Source organism: Lissotriton helveticus, chromosome 8 (genome assembly GCF_964261635.1).
Source record: "Lissotriton helveticus chromosome 8, aLisHel1.1, whole genome shotgun sequence".
NCBI lineage: Eukaryota > Metazoa > Chordata > Amphibia > Caudata > Salamandridae > Lissotriton > Lissotriton helveticus.
Window position 1 is genome coordinate 1,331,233,960 of NC_136069.1, and position 27,512 is coordinate 1,331,261,471.

Here is a 27,512-nt window from a genome sequence, read left to right on the forward strand (position 1 = left end):
TTATTGTTCTGTTTTTCTTCCCTCCATTTTCCTTTCCCTTCCTCTTCCCCCCTCCCTACCTGGTCCCCTCCCCCTTTTTCCTTCCTGCGTCCCAGAGGGTACTATGACGGGCGGGTTTTAATGCATTGTCTTCCGATCCCTCTGTTCTGGCTTGGTAGTGTCTCGGGTGGCGGGCGTGTTACGATGATAATGCTCAGGGGCTGACTGTATCTCACATATCCTGATTTCTTGACTGCATTGTGTTGTCCCCCTGATATTCTGCCCCATGCCCCCTTCTTAATGTTGAGGTTGGTTACGGGATGTTGGATGCCTCCGTATTGCAAGTGTGCCTGTCATACGCCCTCTCCCCTTATTGTAAAATTAAGCCTTATTTACTCCTGTGTTTTGGCCCTTTAGTTTCTGTATCTCTTCTCCCCTATTGTGATTGTGCTGCCTCTGCTTTGTATTGATTGCTTATGTAATATTTGCCTGGTGACTCCTGACTGTTTTGTACACTGCGGCCGGCCGGCTTGGTTGTGGGCCTCGATTTGTCTTCTTTTGATGTTAATGAAGGTTTTAAAAAAAAACAACAAAAAAACAACAACAAAAAACTGTTTATATAAAAAAAAATGGGAGCCCTATATAGCAAGCCCGCTAAACGCAGATACGTCGGCCCCATGGCTCATACGGTCACACTGTGGCACAGAGCCAATAAGAATTTGGGATGGGCTGATACGCTTTCTAAAGCCACCCCCTTGTGGTCGTCGCAACGCCTGGGCTCCCTCTGCTTCTCCCAGGGATTTGACAAATGGGACATGATTGGGATTTCTGAGGTGGGAGATCTGGTTTACAAGGGTGCCATATTGTCTTTTAGTGCTCTTCAAACTAAGTACTCTCTAGCTTCCACAGAATTCTTTTGGTATCTGCAAATTTCACATGCCATCCGGACGGCCATCCCTGACCTCTCCTCAATTCCTCCTATTTCCCCCCTTGAAGACAGATTGTTATCGGAACCGCTACCTGAGAAGGCTATCTCCTATACCTACCGCAAACTGTGTGATAACCTCCCCAACTCTTTCCCGTCGCTGCGGACCAAATGGGAAGCGGACCTGGGCCCCTTCGATGAGGAAGAATGGTGCTCGGCCCTCATGTCCCCTAGACAATCTGCTATCTGCCATAGGTTCCGCCTGATTCAGTTAAAGGTGTTACATAGGGCCTACATGTCCGCTCTTACCCTGGCAAAAATCGGACGACGCCCTGACTCCCTGTGCCAGCGAGGCTGCAACTTACCTGGCACCTTCTTTCACACACAGTGGGACTGTCCGAGGGTGCAGGAGTTTTGGGGCCGCGTCCTCGAGAAAATGAACGATTCTTAAGGCAAGCCACTGCAACTACTGCCGAGGCCATGTGTCCTTGATATCTGGGGAGCCAACGACCTCAATGTTCAGGAACTACAATGGGCAGCTCTGGGATTTCTGTTAGCTAAACGTTCCATCACGATGAAATGGGGCTCCCGGGACAAACCCCTGGTGGTGGGATGGGTGGCTGAAATGGATAGGTGCATGATTGCAGAAAAGACGGTATACAAAATTCGGGGTTGCACTAAGGTGTGGGACAGGAAGTGGGGGCACTGGAACGTATACAGGGGTGAACTATGTGACTCTCCAACTGCTGAATTAGCTATGACACGGACTGGACCTGTGGGAAGACTCCTGCGTTAATTTAATGCTGCTTTAACTTAGTGCTGTTTCTTCCGATTTGAAGTATCAATTGTAACTACGATTTGACTCTGCTCCTATTATTTTGCATGTTCCAGTTAGGTGATTCGTTGTTGGTTTTATAAAAAAGAGAAAAAAATCAAACAGTCGACTTCGCTGTCGTATGATGTTAGCTTTGGTCTTAGCATTATGCCTTGATCTGGAATCGCCGCCGAGCCTCCGGGATGTCGGCACATAGGCTGTGTACTATTCTGTTTTTCCATGATTACTGACGCTGCCGGCCCCAGGGTTATAGGCAATGGCAAGCTGTGTATGCTATACCTTTTGTAATAAAAACTGTTTATAAAAAAAAAAAAAAAAAAAGTCACCCACTACAAGAACTTACACCAAAGAAATTCTACGAAATTTTCAATGCCGCGGCACAAGCCTCTTTTAACATGACCTCATTCTTAGAAATAAGATTTATAAAACCCCACACTGATTTTGAACAGTCTGACTTACAAAAAATTACATTATACCCGGACTTGCGTTTTTCATACTCCACCCAAAGATCCATTTTTATCCTATGCTGCAGTAAAGATGTACTCAAAGAGTTTTTTATGGGCAGTTCATATGGCTGAGAAGGCAAGTAACTGTAATTGCATTTATATAGCGCTTACTAGCCCTGACGAGGTGCTGAAGTGTTGAAAAAATAGCCACAGAAATCCTTACTTGACTTACCATGCCTAGCCAAGAGGAACGTGTTTTTGTTTTAGCAGTATAGTGTCTTGAGGAAGTGTCTGCTCAGCAAACCACCTTCCTTTCCCACAAGACAACATTTTTTGTTATAAAAGCTCCTGGATATTAGCGAACCTTATAATAAATGATTTGATTAATAACAAATTGATGGTTGAAAATGCAACACCTATTGTTATTATATTGGTGTGGGGTTTAGAGGATTTTGATAAAATGAAACTGTGAAATGTGTCTTTGTCTTGGGTATCATGAGCTTGGCAGGTGTTTACTGTCTAATGCTATATTTCCCAGGTTGATAACACCAGCTTGATGGTATTGGACAGGAACTTCTGTTAAGATGATTTACAACACGAAGGAAGCTTTGAGTCGTGTGTTTGGCTTATTTAAGATATTGATTTCTTTCCTTCTTCCTTACTCTGGTGATTTTATTTTTAGCAGTAGCCTTCCGCGATTGGGCCTGTTTTGGGAATAGCGCCAGGATGCTCTGTATGAGTAGCAGTGAGCTTTACAAATAACCTCATTCATTAATTCCTTTGATGGAAGCATGCTTTATGTTCTGTTATCATTTATAACCATGAATAAATAGCAATTGTATTTGTTAGAAATGGGGGTCTCTAGTTGGCAATGGTTTGCCCCTTTGTACAAATAGGGGCCCTTGTGTCTAGTCAGGGTAAGGGGCTACACTCTTAGATAACCATCGCTCACCCCCTTGTTAGCGTGGCAGGAGCAGAAAGGCTTATCTCAGAGGCAGTGTGTAAAGCATTTGTAAAAAAAAAAATGTAGTACTTGTATAGCGACGTATCACCGCAAGGGCATCAAGGCGCTTGTACGCATACCGCTGTGGAACCCTTCCTGGCTTTTCCCTGTGAGGTGTCCACTCCTGGGAACCCCCAGGGTGAAGCCAGGCATCCAAGCGCTGTGGGGGCCGTTGTGGAGATTAAGCAAGCTATTGCCCAGAGTTGCAGAGTGGGACCCATGATTAGACTAGGCACCGAGGCGAGAGAAATATCAGGTCCGAGGGAATTATGGCGCCCAAGACCCGCCGAGGCGGGAATTGAACCCTGGTCCCAGGACAAACCTCTGCATCAGGGTCTGCCGCTCTAATCATTGAGGTACAAAAGGGGGTGGTGATGGACGGAGCATCTGAACCAATCAAACACTCACACCCAGTCAACAGACCAGTCAACAGTGTCTGGGTGTGGGTTTAATCCATCACCGTTCTTTAGCCCACTCTGCCACCCCAGTTCAGACATGGCCATATGCAAATCAGTCTGACCCTGTGCCTCATGGGAACAGTACAGCCCGAACTGCCAAGCCATGCCTTCTCTGGACCGGAAACAAGCTTCCGAGGACCCGTTTCTGGCATTTCAGCCATCTTCACTGGATTCAAGCAAGCCTGCCCCCCCCTTTGTACCCCCCCTTTTGTACCACTTTGTTTGCCATAAGTTGGCAGGGTATGCTCAGACGTGAGTCCCTTGCTCACTTTGCCACTGGATTCAAGCAAGCCAGACTGAAGACGGCTGAAATGCCAGAAACCGGTCCTCAGAAGCTTGTTTCCGGTCCAGGGAAGGCATGGCTTGGCAGTTCGGGCTGGACTGTTCCCATGAGGCACAGGGTCAGACTGATTTGCATATGGCCATGTCTGCACTGGGGTGGCAGAGTGGGCTAAAGAACGGTGATGGATTGAACCCAGATCTGTTGACTGGGTGTAAGTGTTTGATTGGTTCAGATGCTCCGTCCATCACCACCCCCTTTTGTACCGCTCTAATCATTGAGACACACTTCTCCACAGTGAACACATACAGTAATACTGTGAAAACACTACAAATGGACACCACACCAGTTTAGAAAAATAAGGAATCTTTACTAGACTTATCACAATGCCAAACAACAAAAATCCATAATACTGTATCAAGAATATGACTTAAAAATGGTCGAAATAGCTTAGTTTAATGTAGGAGGCAAATGCAACACTTTACTCTCAAACTACCTTCGATGCATCATGCAAAACAAACAAAAGGGTCGCAGGGAAGGTGATGCGTCGGTTCCTTACTGCAGCGCAGGGGAGGTGATGCATCGGTTCCTTACCAGAGAGGAGGTGATGCGTCGGTTTCTATGATGCGACAAGATGGCGCCTCGATGCAATGTGACGATCTGGTGCGATGCAACAAAATGGCGTCTTTGATGCGATGTGACAATGTGGATGAGATGTGTGCACGCCCGGCGGCTGTGTGGCGAAATCGATGAACTATGGAGCCACAACAGGCCCTGCGACATGTTTCTCCAATGATGTGACGGCGGCGTCGGCTGCACACTTTTCCGGTGATGCAACACACTTTGTCGGCGGTGCTGCGGCGCATGCTTCTTCGGCGGTGCGATGGCAACTGCTGCAGCAGCAACACGCTTCTCCTCGTTGGGTCGCGCTTCCAGCTCCCAGCGACACGCAGTCTCTCAGAGGCACTTCACTGCAGGTAGAATTCCCAGCAAGGGAATTCAGGGGAGCTGGTGGTGAAGTCTTTGTGTCTTTGTGTCTCTGAGACTTCAGAACAGGAGGCAATCTCAGTCACACGCCCTTGGAGATCTTCCTCAAGATGATAAAGGAAACACAACAAAGTCCTTTTCTTCTTTCCTTGGCAATAAAGTAACCACTGCAGGCCAACCCCAACAGCAAACAGCACAGGGGCAGTAATCTTCCTTCAGCTTCTCCGGTTCTTCTCCTTGGCAAAGGTTCGTCTTGAGTCCCAGAAGTGATCTGAAATCCTGGGGTTTGGGCCCAATATTTATACTGCAAAATCCTTTGTTTTCCGAAGTCAAAACCAGTTCTGTCCTCCTGGGTGCAGCTTCCTGGCAGGAGGTGGAGACAGCATTGTTTGAGAGCAGACCTGGCTCAGGTAGCTGAAAGGAAATCTCCTCCCCCTACTCTCTATTCTATGAGGGCTCAGGTCAGTGGAAGGAAATCTCCGCCCCCTACTCTCTATTCTATGAGGGCTCAGGGCAGTGAAAGGAAATCTCCTCCCCTACTCTCTATTCAGTGCAGGTCCTATTCTGCCCAGCCCTGACCCTTCAGACTGCTGGAGCCAAGGCCCTCTCCAGCCCCCTGTCACTCACAAACCAGACATGGAATACACAAACCTAGCAGAGACAACTGGATGGTTAGGCAAGAAAATACCCACTTTCTAAAAGTGGTATTTTCAATCACAGAATGTAAAAATCACCCTCACTAAAATATGTATTTTAGCATTCTGAGTTCAGGCATACTAAACTCGAATTTCTACCTTGTTCCCTGGGTCAGTTAGCATTATAAGATGTTATAATCAAACTGCCCATTCTCGCCTATGGGAACAAGTAGCCTTGCAATAGTGAAAAACTAAATTGGCTGTAATTCACTATCAGGACATGCCACACACGTCAGGGCATGTCCTATCTTTTACATATAATGCACCCTGCTCATGGGGGTACCTTGGGCCTACCTTAGGCGTGACTTATATGTAGAAAAGGGAAGGTTTAAGGACTGGCAAGTGTGTGCACTTGCTAAGTTGACATGGCAGTCCCAGACTGCAAACAGGCTCTGCAATGGCAGGGCTTGTGAGCCATATTTTACAGGCTGCTTCTGTGGGTGGCACAATCAGTGCTGCAAGCCCACCAGCAGCATTTGATTTACAGGCCCTGGGCACACATGGTGCACTAGGGTCTGACAAGTAAATCAAATAGTCAAACATGGAGTCACTAATCTTTATTTAGTGCTTATTCCCCCAGCTCAGGCATTGAAGCACTTTATATTGAGTGGCATGCAACTATGGAATCCAAGGTTGGTTGTTGATATTGTGGTTTTTGGCTGGTGGATATAGCCTTGTATTCTCAAGAGATACCCATCACGTTTTACCCCAGTGTATTTGTGGAAGGGACACCTTCCTGCACATGAACAATCACTAATGGCGATTTGCTGTTTCTATGTGTGCTGCAGAATTCAGCACATAGAGAAACAGCAAAAACAAGTAGACATTTTTAATTTCTCCTTGTTGTGCCTGTTTATTTGGCACTGCCCCATATTTATGCCACCCTTGTAAATAGGGAGCAGTCAAAAAGCAATGGGTGTTGCAGTGGAAACCCCACAGCAACTCCCATTGCTCTCACCTTTGCCACAGCAGACTGCTGCGGTAAGGGGCATATTTACTTGGTGGCGTTAAGCCACGTTAATTGGCTTAACGTCACCGTGTCAATATGGGGCAGGGCACTGAGCCACAGGAACGTCGTTAAAAGTGACGCTCGTGTGGTGCAATACCCTTGTAAATATGCCCCCTGAGTTTGAGTCCCTTTCCATCCTCCTGAAGGTAGGTAAATGGAGTACTATGATTAGGTAATAATTAAATCTGTTAATTGCTCCACTTAGAAAAGACAGAAGTGCAGTGTGAAGCACTATATAAAACATGTTAGTATTTTTATGTTAAACGATAGTGACTGGCTGATGTTTAGTCTGCAGAAGAAGGTAATAGCGCTGTAGCTTCTCTTTGTGCACTCAACCATGTAGCTGTCTGAGAGTAGGATCTGCTTCTTATAGTTCCCCCCACTTTTTGCTGAAGTTTCACTGTTTTTCGACTTTAGTCTGGTTGGGACCCTGCTATCCAGGGCCCCAGACTAGCTGCTTCCTCTCTAAAATGATTGCATGTACTTAAGATACACCACAGACTGGATTCTGGGGTACCCTTATAAGTCCCTAGAATATGGTATTCTATATACCTAGGGCATAGGTACCCAGAGGCCTCTCAGGGGCTGCAGCATGTATTATGCCACCCCTGAGAGACCACTCAAAATGACACAACAGGTCTGCTACAGCAGCCTTTGTAAGATGGCGTATGCACCCCTTACTTAGATATAGGTTCCCTATATCTACCTTATATCACTACAAATGTTAACCTATTAGTCACCCCATGGCATGCCTTATCAATCCTGGAGGCAGGGTGCTGGGTTTTGTGTGTGAGGGTGCCCATGCATGGACAGGGCCCCTCTGCAGCCTTCGGAATCTTTTATCCGGGCTTGTTCTGTGATGCAGCCAAACCATATACTCTTAAGTGCATTATTACCTCACTATAAATGATAACTTTGGAATGGCTGCAAGGAAACATGTCGTGTTTGGTGCCAAACACCTTGGAATCATACCTCCCTGCCAGTAATGGCGGCGGAGGTATGATTCCACCCTCCTAGAGGGAGAAATGTGACTACACCAGTACACCCGGTACCAGCTTAACAGAACCCTGGCATCACAAAATGGATGCTGCAGCCACAGACACAATCTGGCCTCCTGATGCTAGACGAAACTCTGGCAGGGGAGGCTGGGCAATAGGTTTTCTCTCACAGGGAGATGTAACCACCTCACAGAAGGCTTTAGTGTATTGGGGCTGGGAGGGTGCACACCAAGAGTACTTTGATGTCTGCACTGGGGGCACATTTGGTGTCCCTGTGCATAGTCCAGCTCAAACCGGTTGCAGGGGCTACCAGCCCCTGCTCTGGTGCGAAACTGGACAAAGGAAATGGGTGTAGCCACCCCTCTTACCTGACCCTCCCATAGGTGGGTCCCTAGAGTTAGTCCCACCCCTTCCTTGGGTATAAAGTAGGAACCCCTGACTACAGGACTTTAGATTTACGTGGACGAAACTCTGCCACAGAATCCCATAACTTCAACTATCTACACTCTGTTGGATGACCGAATAATCTCCCGTGGAGTAAAGGAGTTATTTCCCTGCAAGGCAGGCACCAAAGATGCATCTGTCCTGTTTGCAACTATGCAGCTCCTGAAGGACTCCGAAGACTTTGCAACACAGGAGGTGGGTTTCCAAGCTTCCCGTGAGGCCGATCCATGCTCTTAGTAAACCTGAGATCCAAATCCCTCGTGGGGACCGTGCAACCTGAATCCATGGACACCGTGACCATTTGCAGCTGCATATGCTTCTTGGCAAACCCTGAGGCTGTGCATTGGGCTATCTGTAGTCCAGACCCCGAGCAGTGCTTCCACCGAAGATTACTGGCTTACATTCCACGAGTGACCCGTGGGCTGGTATTCAGTGATTCCTCTTGAGGTCCCTTCGCGATACCCTGTCCATCGACTTGTGGGTCCCTGGGAAAGGTACTTTAACTTTGAATGGGCTTACCTGGTTGCTCCAGATGTGCCCTGAGTCTCCATTGCTTGGGGAGTCACCTGGACCTTGCTGGTCCATCCTGAAGCCTTTTTACTCTCACCGTGTGGGTTGCTGTTGCCAAGGCTTGTTGGTCTCTGATCCAGACACCGACCCCCCAGCACTCGACATCCTTTGTGGACAGCTCGCCTGCGGACTCTGGTCATTGACGACATCTCCTGGTCCCCGTGGCAGCGGACTCAAGCTTCACCTCATCGCACCTGAAACACCCGACATTGGTCTACCGTGCCCCTGGTCACCCTTAAGTGACCCAGACTCTGTCCCCTCTGCTTTCAGGTTCTTCACATCCTTGATCCAGGCTTGGATTGCACCGGACGCTTTTCCTTTCCACGGCACCAGCACTTTGCAGCAACTCGCCATTTAAAACAGCGACGATTCCCGACACCATTCGGCACCTATGCACCCGGCTTCCCTAGGTGAGGTAACATGAGTACTCTGGTGCTCACATGGGTGCTGGCCTTAGAACCTTCTAAGCCTAAACGGGTTTGCTCCAGGTCCTCTCCGAAGTGTCCTCAATCTTTCATTTTCTAACCGCAACTCTCCCATAAGTTTGTACGGAGCTCAAGGCTGTGTTCTCACACTGCACGCGTCCCCCGTGTGTCCCCTGTGTCACTACCTTGGGTGGTTCCTTGGGGTCCCAGCGTGGTTCTTATACCACTTTCTTAATATATGGTTGGGTGTCCCCCTGTGGCCCATTGTATATTGTGCTATTTATTTAAGTTCTATTGTGTTGATATTGTGTATCTTGTTCTCTAATCTCATAAAGAGATTAGTATAGAGTATTTAGTAATAAATACATACATTTGATCTATACCTGGTGTGGTTCTCCTTTCATTTGGTCAATCAAGAGGTTATAATCTGGTAAACCAAGCTGCTTTACACTCCTTCAAGACTTAGTCTGAAGGCTGTTCTCTATAGCTACCACTAGGATAGCTTTCAATAAAGGTTGTCTTTCCACCTATCATCAATTTGGGTTGTTTGGACTGGTGCAAGGTGCCCACTATAGCTAGTGGACAGCACATGCCAGGCCAACTTCTCACAGTATCAATATAGGTATACTTTTATTAGACAATCCAACAACACTGTTAATGGTATTAGGAATTAGCCAGTGGACATATGTTTAACAAACAAAGTTGCTTCCCACCAGGCTGGATTACTGAGAAAGTCATCGAGAAGTTCAACGTCTGAATACGGAGAATGGTTTTTCTAAATTAAAGAGGCAATGAATAGTTACACTATTGGGTATAATTAGTTTTACTCATTTCAGCATCATTTATATGAAGAATTCTTGGAGACGTGGTACTAAAATGGGCCTTTTCCTGTGCCCCTGGCAAGAGAAGATGGCGCTGCGTGATGGAGTGCTTAACTTGTCAAATAAAGAGTGTCAGACCCAGGGCTCTGCACAGAAGCCTGTGGTTGGTGAATTGAAAGCCGACGCGCCACACTCCAAAGTCAGTATTCGCACATCCACACCAGGCCTCTTTAATACACTACCAGAAACTCCTTGTCAGTTTATCTCACTTTTGCAGGTTCCTGCTTTCTGCCTTCATGAGGGTTTTTGCGTCCTTCTTTTACTGTGTCTTTCCGATTGAAATATATTTCCCTCTCTTCCGCTTGGCGAATGTTCAATGAGGAAAAGTGTCGGTCCCCAAAAATGAGTGGGAACCACCGGCTATCACTGGCTCAAATTAAGCACTGGCATGATGTCACGCTGACCTCTTTGTTTATTTATTCTGAGAGCCTTCTTCTGGCATGGGACACCAGGGGTGAGAGACTGGTGCAGAGGAGGTGGCAGCAGCACGTGACACCGGCAGTAAAGAGAAACTGACATTTAGGAAGTAGCTGAGGGATGCGATGTACTGACAAGGTTTGGACACAACAAGGGAAGGCAAATGGAGGAGACCCGTGCTCTCACCTAGTAAAACATTGAAAAACAACCATGGTTTGGACTCATAATCAGTAAGGCAGAACCACACTCAATACCAAACAATAGATACCCTTATTTTCAAAAAAGTCACCTAGACCAAAACAGACGTGACCAATTTATCTTTTTTGATTCTCAGTTTTTTATTATTTTTCACAATTAATTAATCCATAGTTCTATTTGAATGGATTATGTCACAATATCTATCATAATTTAGACATTACAAAATACATTACACAATAAATCCCGCATCCTAACACTTTACAACTAAATCAAACTACCAAATACACTTTCACACTCCAAATTACACATTATTAGCAGCAAAAACACACATACATCTTTTCACACTAACTAAAACAATAAACTTTTTTTAATTCAACATAAACATATTTGTTGAAAACATAACAAGACCTAAGGTGCATAAATTACATAATTCCTGTGAACATCAAGTAGCAATTTCAATGATTCAACACACTCAATAGGTCACAAAAAGCAGGTCGACGCGTTTCGAACACCCTCAATTTGAATGGTTTTCTCCTCAGGATCAACAAGCTGCAATGACATAAGCTCCTGTCTCTCTCTATCACCCCTACCAGGGATCTCAGGCTTACCTTATTCTCTTTTGATAGATCAGCCATTCTATTTATCTACTGAGGACTTGATCCAGAATCTGCAATAACAAATAGTATTGAGCAACCTTAGCAAACACCTTACAGCACGGCCACTTCCTCCAAGCATTAAATTACCCTTTGATGACACTTACTCTTAGCCACACGGATTTCAGAATGACGCCAGTGAGTCTGTATGCAAGTAGTTCTGCACCAAAAACAAATGGAAAACCTCTATGAATCAGCATATCCAGATATTACACCAAAACACACCTTATAGCTACGTTCATTGCGTCAATTCCCTACTTACTTGGAAAAATTATCTGTGGGACCATCCCAACAACGCTGCTTCCCCTTCACGGTAGTGAAATAAATCACTTGAATTCCGCGCTGTAACGAGAGAAGCGGCATCCAACACCTGTCACTTGTATTCTTCTCAATAAAACGGGCCTTGCGTGTTGCGATTTCAGGCGCCACAACATACCTTCGTTTTTCGGGACTGCGGTCTTTCTCTTGCCTCTGTGGGAGTAACAGCGAGTGATACAGGCAACTGCTTACGGGTTGAATTTCCGACTGAGCCTCTTTTCTGACGCTCCTATGGTAACACGTGATTGTGGACTCTTTCAAAGCTGAAAAATGCACCCCAGGCATTCTGGGCATTGTAGGCAACGTGACAAAACACTGTTATATCCCTCACAAGTAGCTTACAGCCTGATTCATGTACAATCCGTTTTGCGTGTCCCTAATAGCGAATCATAGCGACTCGCTATTGAGGACACGCAAAACGGCATTCATGTAGGAATTGCTAATTAAATAGCGATTCCTACATGTTCTTTATTTGCGAGTAGCAATTTGCTACTCGCAAAAACTCCCCATTCATTCCTATGGGCCAAGAGGCCCATAGGAATGAATGGGGAGTATCCCTTATTTGCGAGTAGCAATTTGCTACTCGCAAATAAGATAGCGATTGAAAGGGTGCCAGGGGTGTCCAAAGGACGCCCTGTAGCACCCCTAAAATGCACATTTGGACAGGTGTTGCGCACACACATGTCCAAAGGACATGTGTCTGTGCAACATGCAACTTAGAAAAATGCTTTTAAAAGCATTTTTCTGAGTTTCTGCTATTTACCGACAGGTCTGACCTCTCGGTAAATAGCGGCCCCAAAAGTGCTAAATCGCAATTTCAGGATGTGTCATGAATAGCATTTGAGGAATCTCTAATAGAGATTCCTTAAATGCTATTCCTCGCATATTTGCGACTTCTTAAATAGCGATTTTTGCATTTGGTATCATGAATACCAAATGCAAAAATCGCACTCGCAAAGGGCCAGATTCTCAGAATCTGGCCCTTTTGCGAGCGCTATTGCCTACATGAATCAGGCTGTTAGTTTCTGTGTGTTAATCTTTGCATGCAATCCTTCAAGACTTCAAAAAGTCGCAAGGTTTGTTATACCATTCCTAAAGCTGCGCAATCAATAACAGCTTGCCACGGATAATTTAAATTCATTCTGAATAGATGTAGGAAATGTGGCTTGGTGGCCTGCCGGTGACAGATGTACAATGATTTTTTTCATTTGGAAATGACCCAAATACATTTGCAAACGAAAAAAGGCATTTTTCAATTTACAAAGGCCCAATTTGCGATTCGGTATTCGAAAGGGGCGTGCTTAGGGATTGTCTTCCTAATACCGAATCACAGTGGTATCTGTGAATGTTTTGCGCCCGAAATGCGGTCGCAAAACATTTGCATTTTACCATCTACTTCAAGTAGATGGTAACTCATTCGCAAATGGGAAGGGGTCCCAGAGGGCCCCATTCTACTTTGTGAATGTTTGTAAAAACATTTTTTAAGAGTAGGCAGTGGTCCCTGGGACCACTGCCTACTCTTAAAAAATGAAAAGAAACTTAATTTTTCTTTTTGAAACACATCCCATTTTCCTTTATGGAAAATTTGCTGCATTTAAAAACCACAAACAGTGCTTTATTGGAAAGCAATCACAGCCATGGGGGACTGCTGACCCCAGTAGCCCACCATCCCTGTAATTTTTGTGATTGCCAATGGGTCGTCAACCGAGACTTACTTCATGAATATTATTAAGGTAGGTCAATTTGAGACCCACTGGGAATCGCCAAATGTAGCGAATCACAAAAAATGTACAATTTGATAATCGCACACCATTACCAGGGTACATCTGGTACCCATAGTTCCATAACGTCAGCAAATTAAAGGATACACTCATCCATTCAATGGAAAGGGTGAAACCTACATTTTCCAGCAGTGTGTCACACGCAATAATACAAAGGAAAGCCATTAAAACAGGAGCAGGAAAATGTAACTGTCAAGACAGCGATCCTGTCATGTGCATGGCGCAGGCCCGAAGCCAATTAAAGTATATATTGTAGCACTGGTTACCATGCTGTTGGAAATGGGACCATAACCACTTCTGTGTTCAAAGTAACAGCATTAGTCGATGGTCTTTTGACCCAAACAATGCAGAAATTGCTTTAAAATGCAATGCAGACTCTAATAAACTCAATTAACAGTATATTTTATACTTAAATTGTTTCATTATGATTCAGATGTCCTGGTACATGCACAACACTAGCCAATCCCACAGCACCAAATGGAAGATCGCTGAGGGAGGGGGGTTTAGGCGGAGGCATGGGTTGGGTATTCACAACTCTTATCACACCCTCACTTTCTCAACATCCTCATCTTTGCTGCCAAGGAGCAATGGATTCAACAATGGATGGAAAAGACAGAAGTTATAGATATCTTTTTGAATCCTGTGTATGCTCTGATCCTCTTGTGTGGCTTCATTGGTGGAGCCAGCCACCATTTTCAGGGGGATTGGCCCTAAAGGGACAACTTAGGGCCAGATGTAGGAGGCCATTTACCGACCGGTAACGGCCAATTTCGGCCGTTACCGACCGGTAAATGGGTATTTGGGATGTAGGGGCATCATTTGACAGATTCGGTAAATTTACCGAATCGGTAAATTTACCGATTCTGTAAAATACCGAATCTGTATTTTTACCGATTCGGTAACGGCCAGATGTAGGTGGGACTCTTCAGAGTCCCTAAAGCCTTACAGATTCGGTATTTTACCACCCAATCCAATTGGGTGGTAAAATACCGAATCCAGGTGTGCATGCACATGTGTGCATGCACACCTAGCCATGTGCCACATGGCACACATGCCCGTCTTTGGGGTGCTAGAGGGTGTCAAAGTGACACCCCCTGCACCTTGCTGAAATCGGTATTTACCGAATTGGTAAATACCGATTCGGTATTGCCCATTGATTCCTATGGGCTTCAAGGCCCATAGGAATCAATGGGCATTACCGAATCGGCATTTACAGAATCCGTAAATACCGAATCTTAACGATTCGGTATTTACCGATTCTGAAACACCTACATACCCCCCTCTATTTTACCACTTCTTAAATACCGAATCGGTAAAATTCGGTATTTAAGAAGTGGTAAAATAGAATTACCTACATCTAGCCCGTAGTGAGGATGTAAAGTGATCAACAATTCCCCAAAAGTCTTTCTTCATACAAACTAAAGTTAAATTATGAATTTGTAAACACAATCTAATCCAATATTTATTTTAATCATAGGGCCATATTCAGAAACTGCATTTTGTAGTATGTAAGTAGTACTACTCACTACATAATACTATTCACTAACCGACTGTTGGAGAACTCTGTCTCCACCTCTCCTGTCTTTTTTGTGTGCAGATATCTTAGGCACAGGGGCAGAGATTTCTGCACTTGTAAGTTTACCGTATAGTAGCAAATGTGTGTGGGACAATGAGGAGAGGCTGGAAAATGGAAAATGCTTATTCCAAAATAGGAGGGGTTGAGGGAAAAAGTGAGGAAGGGTTTAGGGATCGACTACTATAAATACCCACACACAAAAGAGTAAGCCCATTGGTATTCACAAAGTACACTTCTAAAGTTACTACAGCCCTATGACAACACAGTAGTAAATGTTCTCCAACCCTGCCTTCGACTATGTCAAGCACCATACATTGCGACTCACAAGTATTGCAACACACTTCCTTAGGAAATAATGGAGGGACAGACCTAAAATAATACTCCATCAGAAATATTGTTCAGTAAAATGTGTATAGTTAATACACACATCTGCAACAAACATTAAACAAACAAGGTGATAGCACATACAATTTAAGAATACAAGATTTGTAATTTTTACTAAAACTTGAACAAAGGGAGGATCGAGAACTTTTTGATGTAGATGAGATGATGTTCATGTAAGTTATTCATCTGTTCATTCTGGCAAAGCATTTTCTTCCCAAGATCCACAAAAATATAAGCAAACTTCCAGAAAGACCAATCATATAATCAATATGCTCTTCATTTGAAAACACCTCAAAACACACTCATCATTTTCTGATATCATTGGTCAAAGATATTCCATCATATTTTAGAGACGTCAGTGCTCAAACACTTGCAAAATCTTCAGTGAAATGCAAATTACAGTTTAATCACAATGTACTTGACATCCCTGTACACCAGCCTAAATCACCAAGATGATTTACATGCTTGTAAGTATTTCCTTCACAACCGTTACATACAATTTTATGAACATAATTAAATGCTATTAGAAAATGATTGGTTTGTGCCTTATAGACAACATATTTCTCTTCTAGGAAGAGTTTTAAAGACAGAAACGCGGGGCAGTGTGGGATTTTCCTTCTCCCCTAGTTATGTGAATTTATTGGGACGGTAGTGGGAGAAGGTGATAGTCAGGAGTGATGAACATTCAAAATTTGTAGACAAAATCTTGTGGCTGAAATTCTAAGATGATTATTTCATCAAATGGTACAACACCCAAAAGGAATTTACAGAATGTATAAACAAACTCACTGAACATATCCTTGACATATTGAGAATAGTACAAGGGTAATCTTTCTTGATACAGAAATCTTCAAAGAATAGATGATTGAAACCACATTACACAGAAAGCTGATAATGGCAAACAATATACTTGAAGTGTCCATCAGCCTCATATGAAGTGGAATATTGACAATGGGGAATTTCTGAGAAACAGAAATAACTGTTCCACTGAGGAAGAATGTGAAAGACAAAGAAAGGAAATCATAAGCAAGTTTAAATCCACAGGATGCTATCCAGAGAGGCTCTACTAAAGTGATGCTGTGGAAGAGAACAGCACATTTCAATGAATGTGGAAGTAGTGAGTCCCAAAGAAACACAGACAAAACAGAATCAATTAGAATGATAACTACCTATTCATGTGAATTATGTCAAATCAGAAATATTCTCTAAAAATTCCAGCCAATTCACAATAGTGCCGGACACAAACGTGAGACAATTGGACAAACACCAACAATAACATTTGGGAGAGTAGGAAGTCCCAAACATCAAAGACAGCCTGGAACACAGCCATCAAGACGTAGGGAACATCACACTTATGGTTGCAACAACTGGGTTTTAGGAATGTAACATGTCTAAGGCATGTTAAATTGGACAAAACATGAAAGAATTCAAAATTCCATCATGACAAACAAACCAGGTCCGGATAGACTTGCATAAGCAAATTTGTAATATAGGTTATCAAATGCCCTTTTGGAACAATATACATTGGCAATACCACTTGTAAATTAACAAAATGATACCAGAACATATCTAAGCAGTGACCAATCATGACAGAAGCTACTTCCTGACTAACCATATGCAAAAATGCACATAATGGAAATTGGAAATCCATGACATAATATGTGATCAATCACAACAAGAAAAACATATTTAGGGGATATCAAAAAAGACGATTACATTGACTAGAGTCAAAATACATAATCTTGATGAACAGTAAGAGTCCAATTGGGCTCAATAACAATGAAGAGCTGTACATACGTTTGGATTAAAAACTTAAATCTCCAACCACAACAAATATCACTGTACATCATTTAATTACACATTAGAAGATCACAGATTGTGAAATACAATGATTAGAAGAAAGAATCAGATAATTCTAAAAATTATGTAATCAACACCCACTGGAGGATTTCAACACATATACAAAAACTCAACCAACTTGATTATACAAACAAATATCAATGATCCCATCAAACAATAAACAAGTTGAATTAAAATGATAAATCACATTTAACATTTTATTAACTAAAGAAATAGAACTTTATATACAGGCGAGGGCACTGATTCACAAACTTATCAGCAGTGGTTGTCTGGGATTATATATATAACCAGAACACAATAATGGAGAAGAGACTCTAAATAATACAAGAGATATGTTCACAGACATTGTGTCTAAAACACATATTTCTGCCTACAGGAGCATCCTTCATATGTTTTTTAAATATTGTTTGAACAATGTGTGTTTATTATTCAGTTTTATTTTTTGCAAACAAAGGGAATCAAATTTGCGATAATTTTAAGTACCAGTTCCAGAAGTCAATAGGACAGAAAATTACATTGAGGACCAACGCAACACAAAGGCACATAAATAATTTTACAAATGAGATGTCAGACCACCCAGAAGAAGACCTGGGGTTGATACACACCAGGTTTTTTTCTTTGGATGTCTTTTTGCCTTTAGTAAAGGGTATTGATTTGAGAAAACCAATCACCCACTGAGTGTGGACAGCGTTCTTCTAAGGCCTTTTTCACAAGCAACCCCAGACCAGTTTCTTCGTACATGGGTCTCATTAGTAGGGTGTAGCTTGAGTCCTGTGGCACAACAAGCAGGGAACCCATGTCTGTGCAAGCCTGTCACACATAGAGCATCAGCTACAACAGCAAAAAGGTGATGGATGGCATGCTTGAATCAATCTCAGCCACTGGGAATCAGTCTCTGTGCCAAAGGACGAAAGCTACACCTTAACCCCTTCCATGCTGATGACGGCCCCCAGCCGTCATGCATCGTGGTGGGCGTGTGCTGATGACGGCTGGGGGCCATCATGAACCCGCCCACTCAATAAAACGGCCGCACAGGCGCAGAATCGTGGCCGCGCCCAAGGGGTTAATTACGAGCCTCAAATAGAGAGAAGACATTCAGGGGTTGCTTTTGGTTCCATTCTGGAGGGGGCCCCGCCTGGCAGTTCGGGATGGACTGTCCCCATGAAGAGCAGGGTTGATACTGATTTGCATAATGCCTTTGTCTAGAGTGGTATAGCAGCAAAAAACAATAGACTAGAATGCGTCCTGAGGGATTGCCAGTGGCTGATATTAATTCAAGCATGAATTAATCTGTTGCAGCTGAATCCTATTCTGGCAGTTCAAACCAAATTTGAAGATGAGACCAGTCCACTTCAGCTCAATGGCATGTTATGTTCAGGTTGTTGGGCTAACATGTCTGTGCTACATTCCTTGTTAGCAACTTTAGCTGTGACAAGTTGAGCATTGTGTCCATAGAGTTAGATAGTCTTGGTGAGAGATGCATGAGTGGCCAATTTAAAAAAAGAGGAAAGGGTAAAATAATAGGGACATGCTACAATGTGACTAATCCTGAAAATGTAAACATACTATTTTTCATCCGGTAGGCACAGCAAACCAGTTGGAATCCTGTTCACATAATCTGTGCCTTAATGAGTTAGGCATTCAATTTAAATTAGCATGGCTTATTGAGCATCCAGAGGCTAGCTTATTTCTCATCAATATGGTGTGCTTCTTGGCTTGTATTGATAAAGCCTGGATGAACTGTGTGCTTTAAATAACACCTAGAATCTCTTATTCATATTTGTTGATGTTTGGTGATGATAGGACTCACTTTATACATTTTTATTTCCTGTTGTAGATAAAAACACATCCCACAATCCCTTAGGAGTTAGAGCTCATTAAGGTTCTTGGAACCAATTGGGGGAAATTCTCGCCTAACTAGCGTCAGAATACATCATTCAATAGGTGAACGTTTACTGGTTGACCTCTCCAAACTCCAAGGAAATACATTAAATTGATACACATCATTGTTAATACTTTTTAATCTATTTGAGCATGAAGCACATTCAAATGTTACAATCTGACAATTATGTAATTGATGAAGATGATATGAAATATTTATAATAATTAAAACACACATGGCCTTTGAATGGCATGACTCTACCCCCACTTTGTTACATGATTTTATGGCTCATAACAATTGCCTCACTTTTATAGGGGAAAGTGAAATAAAGCATGCAAACTGGAATGTAATAATATGTGTTATTAAAGAGCACTAACCTGAACTAAGTCTGGCGAGAGCCGCTTTGCTAGGGACCACTTCCGGAACCGCTCCGTCTTCATTAGGACTTGCTCGATGCTGCAGGATTTCACTTTTGGAATTGAAGCACATATTCTCTTGTCTGACAGATCATGCTGGTGTTTGGTCATAAGCCTGGAAATCTCCACCTGCCTCCAGCTCTCTGAATCATCAGTGTAGTTACCAGTGTAACTTTGACGGTAGTCAGAAGGAAGCTTTAAACGAGGGGATAGCCAATTTTCAAACCTACAAAGTGAATGATAATATAGGTCACACTTGATTTCACTCTATGATTTCTACTCGACCATTCAGACTGTATATGAGATGATTTGAACATACTAGAAAGCTTTTAATGTATCAGTAAAATTACTAAGGCATGTAAGAAATTGGGCTGTTGGTTGACTGGGGTGCAAATACTGATCAAGCAGTAACCACAATCCTTGTAAGAATAAGAAACAAGCAAATCCCCAATTACCCTGTGCTCACCCTCTTGGTAACTTGGCACAGAGCAGTCAGGCTTAACTTACAGGCAATGTGCAAAATATTTGTCCAACACTTCAAGCAGCAAAACAGTGAAACTCCACACAAATGGAGCCAACACAGATTTAGAAAAGTGGAGACAATTTATTAAATAAAACAAGACCAAAATGAGAAAAGTCCAATTAGCAGATCTGGAGATATCGAAGTTTAAAGTTTATATTGAAATATAGTGCGAAAAGCACAATGCACTATTAGGGATAGCTGGTTGCACTGGACCAGCACAAAGTCACAAGTACAGGCCGATCGTGATGGAGCACAGGCCAGCTACAGGTACCCAGTTAAATCCACTGAACAGAGTACCTTAAATCCTAGTTGTAGAACATTGCGTAGATCCGGGGCAAAGGTGTGCCGCACAGCCGAAGCAATGGGCCGGTCTCGTGACGCAGGGAGGCTGTGGTGCAAGGTCCTGTTGCGTCATTGATGAGGATCCCATTGATGGTGATTGCAATGCGAAGTCCGGTGTTGGGGATGCAGAGTGCAGCCTGTGATGTGTCAGTTCCGAGGAACTGCGATGCTGCAATGTGGAGTCCGATGTCGTCATCGTGGCTGGCGAGACGCACAAACCCGGACAGTGGGTGCCCTGCACAGTCAGGTGATGCATCAGTTCTGTAGTGGGCAGTGGGGATGTTTGCAATGGGCCCTATCCACCCAGCAGCAGCAATGCAGCGGTTCTGCTCGGGGACGTGACGCTCAACCGAGAAGATGAGTCAGTTTTGTTTGAGGATAGGCTGCTCAGCAAAGAAGATGTGTCAGTTCCTCTGGCTAGCAGAATAGGCCCACTTCAAAGGGTCCAGGACTGGGGTGGTACCACATGGCAGGGCAGACTCACAGATGGTAGGGTGCAGGTGCAAGATAGTTAGAAGCCTGTCATGTCTCTGAGGTTTCCAATCAGAATGCCAGTTAACTAGCCTTTGAAGTCACTCTGGGTTTAAGAGATGCAGATCCAGTTCTTCTCACCCAGACAAGAGGGCAGCAGGCAGCAGGCAGCAGGTCAGCACAGCAAAGGAGGAGTCCATCTGAGCTTGTGGTTTTCAGTCTTGCTTAAAAAGTTGAAATTTGAATAACAAATGAAAAAATATTTTCTAACCTGTCTTTCTCTAGATTTTCTGAACTGTGTTTTTCATGTTTAAATATTGTTTTAAGGCGTCAGCATCTTTAAGGTAAACTTGGGGTAATCTGAAGATATCAATAGGCATAGGATATCATGCTCATACACGAGTCAGTTCAAAAATCTTTTTGATTTGTAGTAGTAAACACAAACAAGAATCTTTCTCGTAGTGTCTTTGAACCCAGGTACAGATCAGTGGAAGCAGCCAAAGCACCAAGATAGAAAGTTGACATGCATTATTATTAAGTTGTACCAGAGCATACCACATAAGTGGTAGGCATGATGGTTTTGCCTACAATTGATTCATAAAAGTGTTTATGATGCTTTACCTGTCGCCTGTGGATTTGGAAAACATGCATTAACCAAGGCAAGGCAGACAGACAAGCAGTATAAATTGCCTGCAGCTGGTTGCTTCAGACAATGCGCTGTTATGAGGAGTTCTAAAATAGATGATGGCCACAGGACACAGTGCACTGCTTATACAATGTCTAGCAAACATGGATTATGATGGTAGATAGCTGTGCATTATTGTGGTCTTTACCACTAAAATAAGACAGGAACTCCAATGTAGGCTTCAATTAGGATTTTTCTCAGTTTAGTAGTAGTAAAGTTAGGAGTACTAACTTTACTACTCCTAAACTGAGAACAATCCTAATTGTAAGACTTTCGGCATTCGCAGAAGGCATTAAGGAGTCCTAAAGTTAGGAGTCCTAACTTTACTACTACTAAACTGAGAAAAATCCTAATTTTAAGACTTTCGGCATTCGCAGAAGGCATTTAGGAGTCCTAAAGTTAGGAGTCCTAAATTTACTACGCCTAAACTGAGAAAAATCCTAATTTTAAGACTTTCGGTATTCACAGTTAGGACTCCTAACTTCTGTGAATACCAAAATGAGTAAGTGTCTTCTGTGAATACCAAAATGAGTGAGTGCCTTCTGTGAATACCAAAATGGTAGTAAGTTTAGGATGTTGTCTTAAGTTAGTTCTGTGAATCGGGCCCACAATGTGTAGTTTATAACCCGTGAGACTACCCACCTCATTAAGGAACATCTCCTTGTACTCCTTCTCAAAATTCACACTTTTACGTTCGACCTCCTGCACCTGAACTTGAGGATTGGCATTCAGGTTCAATATCACACCCAGCCACCTTTGATGAGGCCATCCAAGTAAGCCACCCCCTCTTTTTGATACATAAACTTTCCCTGACATCATTCTTCCACCAAACTTAATGCATGCCACGAAAAGCCTGAACATGTATAACAGAAACTCTGCCATAACCCAAGGGAGAGGTTTGTTATGCACAACTTCACTTTCCCCTTGATTTTGCCCAAAATAAATTACATGATCTCATTTGTTTCACATGTTAGACCTTCTCTAAGCTTACCATCAGACATAACATAAGTATTTATAAAGCGCACATTCACCTGGAGGTATCTTGGTGCTGAATAACAGATGTTTATTGTTACCCAACTCAATGGTACTCATTTTATCAACCTCAGATAGATGAAAGGTTGAGTGAACCCACCGGGATTTAAACCTGTGACCATGAGGTTGAACACAGGCCCCTGTAGAGGATGCATTAGTCCAGTGGTTCCCAAACTTTTTTGACCAGCGACTCCCTTGACCCATTTGCCATTGCCCGTGGCTCCCCTCTGTTGCTTTTTGGGTGAATGGGGGGATGTAAGCCCGGCCTCTGGAGTACTTGTATTTTTCTCCCTGAAAATAATTGGGATGAAGCTGATAAAGGTATTATAACCGTATACACAGGGTGTTTCGTATTAGTATGGCAGTGCCTCTAATAAAATATTCCTAGTTACACTTCTTTGTCCATGCCTTTCAATTTTTTTATCCCACTTACTCTGTTAGATTGCACCCGAATGCATGTAGGCCCCATTGCTAAAGTGTTTCTGCGCTTGAAAAATGTTTGCATGCTTTCCATTTCTACCCATGTCATACGTGCCAAAACACCTGTCTCAGCAGGGTGACTCACGTTTTTTTAAACCACATACAGCTTTATTTTTGCTATCTCCTCCCTAAAATTACCTCCAAATCGATGCAAGCCAAATAAATGCCTCTGATTTTTTTCCCTTTTTTTAAACGTTCCTCTTTCTTGCTTCTAAAGGGTGGCATTATGCCGTATATGGTGTTTTACTTCCCTGTGCTCCAGGAGAGACCAGGCCTGTCTGGAAATGTGTGCGTACTGAAAGAAGTGTGTAATGGAAGTACCTATGGTTCAAGTACAAGTGTCAATACTTAATAATAATTCATGTGTTTAATAGGATAACTGTAATTTCCTGATAACTTGCATTGGTGTAAAATGCATTTGGAAAAAACTAAACTATTAGAGAATATAACAAGATAAATCAGGCATCTTCCATTACTTTGGGGAGAGTTGGAACGTGGGGATCCAGTGAAACATGGAGGTCATCTTCCTAGACATGCCATCAATTAAGCACTACATTTATAGCTTTAGGCCTGTCACTTTCAAATCATGAACATCATGCGTTTGTCTAATTAGTTTGACTGAAGCCAACAGACCCTTCAACATTAAATGCATTAAAGTACTTGGTGCGCGGCTCCCCTGGCTAGGTTTGACGGCTCATCAGGGAGACACGGCGCACAGTTTGGGAACCACTGCACTAGTCCATTGAGCCAACAGACCTGGCTAATAATTGAGAGTAGACCCTTAACCACATGTTTTACCCTCTTGTAGAGATATAAAAGGATGACATTTGGACTCTCAACTACAGTGTCCATATTCCAAGGACCTATGTTTCACACTTTTAAGTACTTGGAAGACAAAGTTAAGTGTTTTTCAGGATGACATTTTGATTTTCACAAAGGTTAGCGAAAATCATGAATGTAAACTTAAAGAAATGTACGCTCATTTGGAAACAACAGGATTAGTACTCACACCTGATAAATGCAACTTATACAAATCACATGTAGACTATTTAGGGCACATGATCTCGGATAGGGAAGTTATTCCCAAAAACTCATTTGCAAGATCGTTAAGAGAAGCACCTACGCATGGTAATAAGGAAAAGCGGATGTCTTTCTTGGGCCTATGTGAGGACTGTTATACCTGTCAGCCCTTTGGGTGGTCCCTCCTAATATTTTTTTATCCTCTTTTTGGCCTTCTGTATTTTTTTTGTGTGTCCACTACATATTTTTGGTGTTGACCCTAGGTCTCTGGACGCCCATGGTTACTCATTAACAATGTGGCGCGAGGGCTCTTCTAAAATGAAGGGAGAGTAGGTGAAACACAAAATGGTGGCCTGTCCAAATCACCTCATAACCTGGGGGCCATAGGGTTGCATTGAGGGGTTCCAGAACCTTCTGGTCCACTCTGGACTCTTTTGGCCCAGGCTATAAAAGGTGGAATGTTGGGCGGCCATTTTGTCTTTGTGTGAGGAGTGAGACCAGTTAGGAGTTAAGGCTGCCTGTGGGGAGGTTGGTGCACTGAGGGGGGGTCTGTCTGTCTCTGGACTTGCTATCCCTCTTTGTTGACACTACCCCCTGCTGATTGGCCAAGCCCTGACAACATCATTTTCCTTGGGGTTACCTACCCCGCCCCCTTTAGGCCCCTTCATAGAGGAATACTGGTTTCATTCTGGTGAGCGGAGGACATCTGACCAGGGAGTTCAGGGGTGCGTGTTGTTGTCGATGGTAAGGGCTTCTGACCTCTGCCCTAGCTCTCCTCAACCTTGCTGCCGCCTGGAGTCGGGGTGTGCAAAGACTTTTTAGCTGGCCCGCCAAAAGAAACCCACCTGAGCCTCTACCTCAGAAAGCAGCGCAGGATAAATCACCGTCACTGCCCCTAGGTTCATTGGTGCTTTCTACGCGAACCTCACCTCATCGCTGCTGGCCCCGTCGAAGTCCCTGCCGCTGGGCTGTCGCCTTTTGCCCAGGGCTGATAGCGTCTGTGGGCCCCCACTGAGGAGATCCTGAGTAAGGGGGGCCCGGTATTGGCAACCGGAGTGGTGGTGCTCCAGGGAGGCGGAGACGGTGGGGCTGCGGCATAGCGGAAGCCTGCGCCGGCGCTGACGAAGTGAGCGTCAGGAAGAAGGGGGCGGGATTGAAGGAGGCCGAGCCCGGGTTAAGTTCCCTCCCTCTCTGAAGAGTGAGAGGGCGGGACGCAGAGCCAGCTAGAACGCCCGGAAGAGACGCTGTGAAGTCCTGGTTCAAGCCAGCCGCTGGGAGCCTGCCCCGCATTATAAGGCAGAAACTGACATCGTAGAGGCCTGATCGCATGGGTGGCAGGTAACGGCTGAATAGACTGGCTGGGCCAAGGACCTGACAGAAACCCGGTAAGATTGCCGGAGTGTTGTGTGGGGCCTCAAGTGGTGAGAAGGCCCCACTACTGCCTGTAAAAACTTAACTGGGGACTGCTGGAAGTAGCGGAAAGAAGGGGAGGGGGAGCACTTGGGACAGGACTAATTCCCCCACACAGTTCCATAAAGGAGGGACTTAAAAGAAGAGGAAAGTTAAATGGCAGGAGGTGAAAGTGGATTGAATTTGCCGGGTCTCCAAGGGCCCTGCCATTTATTATAATACCACTGTCTGCTTGAACTTAATGCTTCTGAATGTTACCCTTCTGGAACAATTAATTGCTTACTTGACTGGTAAATTGACCTGATACATACATGTGTTTAATTTAATGGATTCTAATGCTTGAGGCCTAGATGTAGTGACAGAATACAGCAGAACTGCCTAGAGCCTTTCTCTTTTACTGTTGTATTGAAGGGAGTCATTAATTGAGTTAATCTTTTACAGCTAGCCTGCTCTCTAATGCTCTGACTACGTAAGATTCACCAGGGCAACGAAATCTTATGTCACGGCTTATGTTTACAAAAGCAGGTAATCCGAATGAAATGTTTATAATGTGAATTTATTATTGGTGTTACAACTGAAAAGAACAAACTTGAAAGAAATATAAAGCTTTTCTACCTTTTCTAAATACGGTGTGGTGTCATTTTTGGTGGAGGTACGATGAGCTGCTGCATTGAGTGTGTCGCAAGTACAAAACAGTAGTCTTGGAGTGAAGCCTATACCCCTTGAGCCAAGCTACCCTAGGTGGACCGGAGACCCCGGGTCCAACAAGGACTATTTTAAATTTGTTCAGAATTTTATTACACTCATGGAACCCATGAGAAAACTACTAAAAATGAGAAAAGTATGTTTAGTGACACGACCTGTAAGCTGCATTCAAGCCACCTTCAGACATTTTTAATGGGTAAACCATGTATCATTATTGGTGATGTGGGTGACTATAGACTGGGTGCAGTTTTGGTGCAAAAGTCAACAGCAGTCTACAAAAAATTACAATTGGGTAGTGACCTATGCCCCTAGAACTCTAAATAGAAGGGGGAAAAGCTATGCCGTAGTAGATAGAGAAGTACCTGCATGTGCTGGGAAAGTAACCATTTTAGACATTTTATTTGGTGAAATAAATGTATATTTTAAACTGACTATAACCCACTTGTACATATACTGTCTCTGGGTGGGGAGAGGTTTCTCTGCTATGACAATCATTGCAAATCTTTGTTTCAAATTGCGCGAATACTGTTTTGGAAGCAAAAAAATATATTGCAGACTTTTTACTTCAGTTGCCATGTGAAAGTGACAGTTGTGATGATGAAGAAGTGAATGTGGTTGCCAATGTTCATGAAGTTTGTACCTTGTCTGGATCTCTTTTGTCTGAATGTATGTGGCAATCAGAAGATCAGAAGTATGGTGTTCTTAAACTAGCAAAACAATTTATGATTTAAGGGTGGCCTTTCAATTTTTTAGGAAGTTGATGATGAGATAAGTGTAATGGCCGGCCTTGTTTTTCGTGGGGACAAGTGTATCCATTCTGAGGGTGTGTCGTATATGAATATCTGCTTTGAAAAACCTTGTGAAAATGTAATTTGGTGGCCTGGCATGGATTCAGATGTAGAACATTATATTAGGTACTGTGAGGATTGTGCTTATTGTCATACATTCTGTAAAATGTTGTATTGCTCCCATGAAACCTGCATCATAGCCACAACATGCTTGGCAAAAACTAGAACTATGTATGGTAGGGCTGTTCAAGAAACTTATTCCAGATTTGAGATTTATCATCCTGCTTAGAGATTGTCATTTCAAATGGCCCAAAGTTAAGTTTGATGAGAGCATTACTACCTTTATAGTTATTGATTATTTGATGTAAGTGTTCAGTAAGTAAGGATGTTCAGAAAATGCAGTCATGGAGAATGGGGTTCAACTGAGGTTATGAAAGATGACTGAGTAGTTGGCAGGACATGGAATCTAACACACAATCGCTGCTCGTTATGATCCCCAGTGTAATGGTCAGGTTGAACAGTTCATCTCCTCCCCAGGGATAGCATGCATCTCGTCTTGCTAACTCACAAGCCAGTAGTTTTGAATGTGAGGGAAGGATTATGGTCTTATGGGATTTTCACCCACCTCAGTGACAG

The 27,512-nt window shown here is 43.5% G+C and overlaps 1 protein-coding gene across 2 annotated transcripts in view; it reads right to left on the reverse strand.

Annotated features, from left to right (window-relative positions):
• Nucleotides 1-27,512, reverse strand: part of DIPK2B (divergent protein kinase domain 2B) — a 262,885-nt gene that overhangs the window by 191,003 nt on the left and 44,370 nt on the right. For both annotated transcript variants that reach the window (XM_078656189.1, XM_078656190.1), the window contains exon 2: nucleotides 19,382-19,646. In XM_078656189.1, the coding sequence (XP_078512315.1) occupies nucleotides 19,382-19,646 (265 nt within the window). The remainder of the gene's footprint in view (nucleotides 1-19,381; nucleotides 19,647-27,512) is intronic.